The 7,718-nt window shown below is 51.6% G+C and overlaps 1 protein-coding gene across 1 annotated transcript; it reads right to left on the bottom strand.

The window, feature by feature from the left end:
* Positions 1–4,288: 4,288 nt before the first annotated feature.
* On the bottom strand, positions 4,289–6,776 carry GAS1 (growth arrest specific 1). The gene has a single exon (XM_081152154.1). The coding sequence runs from the start codon at positions 6,690–6,692 to the stop codon at positions 5,667–5,669; it is 1,026 nt and encodes a 341-aa protein (XP_081008280.1). The 5' UTR covers positions 6,693–6,776; the 3' UTR covers positions 4,289–5,666.
* Between the last annotated feature and the right edge of the window lie 942 nt (positions 6,777–7,718).

Genomic DNA, 7,718 nt, shown 5'->3' with positions numbered 1-7,718 from the left:
GAAAGTATCTGTGTATCTCCCCCCCTGACCACCAGCTTGTCCAGGGACAAGACATTCACATTGGTCGCCCTCACATATCAGACCCTCCACAGATACCTGTGGAACCAAAAGGGACCCATCCCATCAATGGTCAGGGTTACAGACATGAGTTCTAGTCATCACAAAAGCTTACTCCAATGTTTGCCACAGAAGGACACTCCAAATAGGTGTAACTAAGTGACAGGTAAGAGGTGGCAGGGGTTAAAGCTGAAGGTTGGAATGGTAATTTCATAAAAGAGCTAAAGGTCTCACACCTCGCTGAAACGTTTCTTAGGTTGGTGCTCAGTAACATGACACACAGTAGGATTTAGTTGTGAGCTATTACTCCATTCTGGCATCCACAAACCCACTAATGTCCTATAGAACTTATAACATTTAAATATAGAAATGAAATTGTAAGAATAGGTAGTGATTGCGAGAGAACATAAGGGTGTCCATAAAGTCTCAGAACATAATATTATTTTATTTTTTATTACAGATTGAAGATGCCTTTTATGACATTGTGTGTATTCACCTGTTGGCAGCCTTTAAGGTGCGTTTTGTTGGCTTAAGGTGAACTTACGGTCTATATCAACACCATCGAGAGTAACCGAGACTTGGATCCACATTATAAAATTGGACTTGCAGCGCTACAAAATCAGCAACATATAGTTTTGACAAATGCCTTGTCAAAAACTGTAGACAATCGATTTTATGATGGAGCCCAAGCTCCCCAAGTTAGGGAAGAAAACACTGCGTGTCAGCAGCCCTCCTTGCTTCGGCTGCATGCGTGTTCCACGAGGTTTGGAGGTAGCTCTCCAAGATATGAGCTGAAAGCTCCCTCGGAAAGCAAATCTTTCCCACATCCTTCCCTGCAGCTCCTCTTTAAGAGGTGTCAGCGTGGCTGAAAGAATGAAGTGCCTACACATTGTTCGGTGGTGCTATTATGTGCTTAACATTTCCATGACAAAAGTGCCACTCGACTTCTCCCCGATTAATGCAGCTCGAGGGCTCTTGTCGTCTTTTAATAAAACATTGTTGAAATCATTTATTTAGAGCCCCTGGTTACTAGTGGGAGAATGACCATCTTTGTGCCAAAATATAGTGTATACAGTCCACTATTTTGTAGTAGATCATTCTGTGATTTAAGAAATTGATTAAATGGATGCCTTAGAAGGTATTTATGCTAATAGCACATTATTTATGTCATTCAGATAGTCAAGGGTGAACCTTTTCAACTGTCCAGCAGAGACAAGCCCTCTCACAGGATACAGTAGCGTCCAACTCTCCTTAGCTCACAGGGCAGCGAGACCACTGGAAACCCAGGCATTTGTAACTTGATGCCTCCCAGGACCTTGCTTTGGGAGGAACCGGGTCAGCTGACAAGTGTTTCTGATGTTTCTTGGTGTAAGAGGTCAGAAAACAAATAACGTATACTTTTCTTTTCATAGGCTTGGCAGGGATGCATGAGGTTACGTTTGAGAACTTCCACTGTTGAACCCAGTGAGCTAATGCAAAGCCGAAGTTCAAAGGAGAAAGATTTTCAAATGCAGCGTCTGATGGGCCTGAAAGTTCTCTTGGCCTCTCCTCTCATTTTTATTTAGTCTGTACTACATAGCACTGCTGGGATGGAGTCGGGGCGCGAACGCAGGGAGTGGTGATGAAGGGAGCCCCACTCCAGATGGCATCTCTTGACGCTTTCAAGGAGAGAGACTACTTGTTCTGGGTCTTGTCTTCCTTATGCAGACCTTATTGGGGCCACTGCGGTGCACCCCGAACGTGTCTGAGTGTTGTGATCTCTTTAGTTTGTGGCAGTGGATGTCAGGAGCTGCTTCCTTTCTTTTGGACATATGTAGGGGCCCTGTCCCAGCAAAGGGAGGTCCTGCGACTTAGTACGAGAATCCAGTTCCCTCCAGCCATCTTTTTTTCATTTTATGTACAGATACTGCCCCATAAATTGCTATATATTGTTAAAAATAAACAGAGACCTTATGTTATGTCCATTGTGGTCATATACAAAAGCGTTGCTGTGTGCTTGGGTGAACAGTGAAGCCTGAGCCTCCTATTTACTGTATGGTCACTGTCACTTCAATGAACTGCCTCCTGTTCTCCACCATTGTCCCTCACTCCCTTAAACATTTGTCACTGAAGGGCCTCCAAAGACAAATAAACTGTCACTGAGAAGGCAAACCTGCTAACTGGGGAGGTGAGGATGACCGCGAGGACCCATGATTTTACATAAAATTCACAAGGAGTTGCTCTCACTCTGGGAGACTTCTGTGGGAAGCGTGGCGCTTTCTGAGAGCCCCCAGGGAGAAGCCAGAGATACCTTTTCTTTCAGGAATGGTACTTCCAGGCATTCTCATCTCAAATGTCCAAAATTCCGAAGGGCTCCCCAGGGAGCGGGAGATATTACAGATGTCAACATCTGTAAAAATCCTTTCTGCCTAGGAGCAGATGGCAACCTACACTCCCATCCCCAAAGCCGAAGGGCCTCAGATCATCAGCGACCTGCTCTGGAATCCACCCGGTCTGCGGAGGGAAAAGGCGGCCCCTGGGCTCCAGTGCAGAATTGTTTAAATCGAAATGGACCACCGATCAACGTTCCCTCTCTTCAAGGCGGAAAGCAGAAAGCCTCGCGTCCTCTCTCCCCGAGAGCTAGCTGTGTTGATTAATTCCAGGCAGATGCTTTTGACAGGACCCTGTAAAATCAAGTCGTGAGTTTATTGTAGCAGTTAATTATCAGGCCTTTTCTGGTGCTAATGCCTTTTACTTCTTACTGGGGAAAACTGGGCCTTTTACTGGGACAAAGACTTAACTTTTAGTCAAGAATGTGTTAAAATAACATGAAATGGAGATGATTTAAATATATTTAAGGACAAATGCAGGAGGGTTGCTAACTTGACGTTTTGTAAAGAAAGCTGATTTCATTTACAAGGCTTTTGGCATACCCTTTGTTCATTTCCCAAAGACACAAAGCGTTTAGCTTTGTTTTAACAATATGTTTACTCAACCATTCAGGTGATGGGGGTTCCAGCCACACACCACTCCCAGGCTTCTCTGACACTACGACTATCTAAGACTTTCTGATGCCACCCATATACAAATCTCTTGGTTTTAGATCCAACGAGAAGCACCTTGAAGCCCTCCATAAAAGCTGGGGAAAGAGCCACTTAGAGGAAAAGAAACCTGGAAAGTAGGGGGTGGGAGTGGGTGGGAGGAAGTTGGGAGGGGGCGTAGCTTTGTTAATTACTTCAGGCAGCAGAGAAATCTGGTTATGTTTTCTCAGCACATGTTAATATCATATAAAGAGACACGAGATCTTGCTAATCTGTGGACCCCTCAGACAAAGTTTATTTGTGGTGACTTTTAAACTCCTGACTTGCCTTCCAATCACCGCGTTTAAAATGAAAAGCTTTAAATAAACACCAGGAATAGAAGATAAATAAACTTTTTTTCCCCCTTGCAAGTGCCTAGCTTGGCGAGGTTCAGACTCAAATCCCCAGAGGACACAGCGCTCTCTTTTGTGTTAATGTTTAAAAGATTTTCCAATGCCGGAGTTTATTCCTACTGCAAACATTTCTATTTACAAGGTCAAGTGTATCAGCACTCGACACAGCTTAAGAGTGTAATTATTTATCTAAGGGCGTTTGAGTGTAGATCAGTAGCTCTGGCAGGAACCCAGCCTTCAGCCCACTGCTAAACAACTCCTCACAACAATATTACAAGTTCTGGTAATTGTTCCTCTCCCCAGTGTGTTTACTTTTGCTCGCCTGAATGTTTTGTAACAAAATTTTGTACGTTTTCACCCAAAGTGTGAAAATGGCTTTGAAGCACTGAGTCTCGCAGGTTTCCTAAGACCTATTGGTAACAGATGTTATTGGCATGTTTGATTGTATGAGAATGTCTAGTAGCCAGGGAGGACACTCCTGGAGGGGCTTAGGGGGGCTCCCCGTGAAAAGGGGGGAGGAAAAAGAGGTGTCTGGGTTATCCCCAAATTATGTAGGAGACACTATTTTGTGAATTCTCTCCACAAACATAAAACCAGTGGAGGCCAGTCAATTATATCTTTTTAGCTGCCTCATTTACAGATGTCTAATTGTTCATTAAATTAAAGGCAGAAATAATAGCTCTCATTTCTTGTCTTGTACTGTATTTTAATTTCAGTTGATGGTTGATAGATTCCCAGTGGCCCCTCCACCCCCTTCCTCACCCATTATTGGGTTAACCACAATGTAACTCTGGAAAGTAACTACACCATATTCATTATTTAAAACTCTTTACTGATGTACACATTTTAATAAAACAAATAACAAAACAAAAAAAGGAAAGAAAAAGAAATACACAAAGCCATAGTTACTTAAAACATAAGACTTTTTTTTTTTAAACGATGTCTATAAAAATACAATGTTTAAGGCAGTTTGGAAATGCATTTATACATCTCTACAATGTCCATAAATTCTTTTGAAAATAAGAATGTTAACTTCAAATCTATACAATACACTGTACATTTTAAGACTGTTCTAGATAGAGCACACTTCACAATGGACTGTGGATTTGGATCCCTGGTGACAAATGGTTTTTATACATTTCAAGGAGAAAAGGTGTAATATGAAAGTGATTTAAAGTTTTTAATTTGTTTTTAAAAATAAATTATTTCTGAAGCATACAATTTATAAAAATTCTATATACAAAGTACAGCAACTGGTAACAAACCCCAGTTTTAATACACTTTATATAAGAAGTACCAGGGTTTAGCACCCTGATAAAAGCAGAAGCAATATATGTTCTCCGCATATTTGTACGTACAACTTCTTGATGTAAAGAACAAAAACAACAACAAAACAAACACCATAAAGAGGCTTTCATAGATGGCAGTGCAGAGCTCATTTAATACAAACTTGCACTGTTCAGTATCACTAGCAACTCTTTAGATCAGCATTTTTCGACCCTTAATCCTAAGAAATGTGCTATGAGATCAGAGTGGTGGGAATAAAATTAAGGTCAAGGGCTCAAAGTTATCCAAAACTAATTTAGGAATATTAATCCCTTCCCACCCCCCTACCCCCAGACTGGGCGCTGGTACCAAGAGTAAGCGAATGACCCGGGACCGGGAAGCGGGACTTCTCCGATTACTCAGGATTGCAGGGTCCTCACTGGCAACAATAAAAGTCAGCACCGGCCCTTTGCCCCGACCCCCTCACGGGAAAACCGCTCCTGAACAGCCAGCCTCATTGCAAATATAAATTCTCCTTCGAACACCCCCCACACCCCCACCCCGCGCTCCAAGCCCAGCGCCTTGAAACTGAAGGCCCCACTGGTCGGCACCTCTTTGGCGTCCAGGACTAGGGTTCCGTCCCCCCCACGCCCGGTCCACGCCCGGCGACCAGAGCTCCAGCTACGCCGGTGCCTGCGGGGCGGGCGCGCGGGGAGCTCCGAGAGCCTGGGAGGAGGGGAGGGGAGATGGGACAGGACGTCGCGCTCGGCAGGGGACACGGGGAAAGTGCCGAAAGTCGTGGCGGGGAGACCGGCTAGGTACAGTCGGCTTGGAAAAGGTTTTGGCATGTGTCCCCAGCCATCCCTTCTGTCCCCAAGCTACAGGTGCCCTGGCCCGGGCCCTCCCGCAGCCGACGGCGGCGGCGCGAGGGCTAAAACAGCAGCGGGCGCAGCAGCAGCAAGATGGAGGCGAACGGGGTCCAGGCGCCTCGGGGCGCACAGCCGCCGCCGCCGCTGCCGCTCCGCCGCCCGGGCCCGTAGGGCGCGTCTCCGTGGCCGCCCGCCGCAGCAGCGCCGCCACCCGGGCGCGGCGCGCCGTCGTCGTCGTCCAGCGGCTGCTCGCCGCCCGCGCCCCCGGGGCGCTGCTCGTCGTCGTATTCCTCGTCGTAGTAGTCGTCCAGGCCCCCGTCCGAGCCGCTGCTGCCCGGGCCGTTACCCAGCTCGGCGCCGAAGCACAGGCGGGCCATGTTCTCCTTGACCGACTCGCAGATGGGCCGCTCGAGGCCGTCGCACACGCAGTCGTTGAGCAGCGCCGCCTTGGGCACGGCCAGCATGTCCTCGATGACCGTGCGGCACTCGTCGGTGCAGCGCAGCCCGTTGAAGAGCTTGCCGCAGTAGGTCAGGTAGCGGCTGAGCGCCAGGTTGCAGCGGCTGTCGCGGTCGCAGCGCCGGCGGGCTTCGGTGCAGCCCATGACCCCGCCCGCGCCCGGGCCGCCCGCGCCGCCGCCGCTAGTCCGGGGCAGGCACGGCTCAATGGCGCGCTTGGTGGACTTACAGTTCTCGTCCTGCGCGCAGTCACAGTCCTCCAGAGCTGGCCCGCGGCGCGTGTGGTTGAGCTGAATGAGGGCCGAGATACAGTGGCTCGGGCAGCGCCAGCGCGACGAGAAAGAAGCGGCCGAGGCCGGGAAGGCGGCGGCAGCCCCCGGCGCGTCGCCCCCGCCGCGCTGCGCCAGCACCGGCGCGCAAGCCTCGGCGTACTGGTTGTAGGCGTAGCTGCACTCCGGCTCCCCCTGACACTGAAGCAGCGCCTGCCAGCAGATGAGGCGGCGGCCGTGCGCCAGCCCCGAGCCCCGCGGCGCCGAGCCCAGCAGCTGCAGCAGCGCCATCAGGCACAGCCAGGCGCCCGGCACGGTCCCCCCGCGGGCCCCGCCGCCGCCGCCCAGCAGCCCTGCCACCATCGCGGGCAGCGGCGGCCGCCGGGCGAGGAGGGGAAAGGAGACGAAGCGTGGGGAGCGGCGGACGCGGAGCCGGTGGAAAAGTTTGCCCCAGTCCTGCCAACTTCTTGCATGAGTGTTTTCATAAATCCATGCGCGCCGCTGGCTGGAGCTCCACTGCTCGCAGGTCGGTCTCGTTCCGGCCGCGGTGGGTTCCTAGAAAATCACAGCCGCGAAGAGCCCCCTCCGGTCAGTCCCCGGCGGTGGCGGGAGGCGCTCACTGCTGTCCCGGCGGGTTGCGGGCCGCGGGGCCGCGGCGGGGCTGCAGGACCGCGGAGCGCCGCGGGTGCATTTTGCTCCGCGCCTGCAGATCCGTTGTGCGGCCGCGGCGGCTCCTTCCTCCCGGGCTCAGCTCCGCGCCGCCGCCGCGGGCTCTCGCATCGCGCCGCTTCCTGGCTCGCGTCCGTGCGCAGCCCGCCTTCCCGCGGCCCGGCCGCCCGCGTCCCCTCCCCCTCCGCCCGCGGCGACCCCGGCCTCCGCGGAGCTCCGGGGAGCCCTTTCCGGGAGGCGCGGGGAGAACAAGAAACTCGGCGCGGCCGGAGAGCGGCTCCCCGGCTTCCCTCGGCGGCGGCTTCTCGGGTGACAAGGAGCCCGGGGAGCGGATCCGCTGAGCCCGGCTGTGGACTCGCTCGCAGCGAGGCTTTAAATACAAAAGTGGGCCGGGAGCCCCCGCGTGGTGCCGCGGCGCCCCCTCATTATGCATGCATGGAAAAGCAAACAAACAAAAACATTAGCAACGCTCCTCCGGCTCGCCGAGCCCCGGCCCCGCGCGCTCCGAGCCTGCCCGCTTTCTCCTTTCTCCACTCTCTTTCGCCCTTTGCTCGGCCCCCTTTCCCGGCTTTTCGAGATGCTATTGGTCCTGCCTGTTGTTGTTGAAACTTTTTTTTTTTTTTTCCCCCGAGCCGCTGGAGTGGGGTTGCGGATTGGGGGAGGGCGGGGAGGGCGGTGGGCAGCTCACATTCAGGCATTCAGGGCTTGAAAGGAAGGGCT

The sequence above is a fragment of the Miniopterus schreibersii genome (genome assembly GCF_964146895.1).
Source record: "Miniopterus schreibersii genome assembly, chromosome: 11".
Lineage (NCBI taxonomy): Eukaryota > Metazoa > Chordata > Mammalia > Chiroptera > Miniopteridae > Miniopterus > Miniopterus schreibersii.
The sequence above is the reverse complement of the archived record's forward strand: the minus strand, read 5'-3'. Positions and strand labels throughout refer to the sequence as shown.

Coding starts and splice junctions, on each gene's coding strand:
- GAS1 (XM_081152154.1), bottom strand. CDS start 6,692: ATGGTGGCAGGGCTGCTGGGCGGCGGCGGCGGGGCCCGCGGGGGGACC.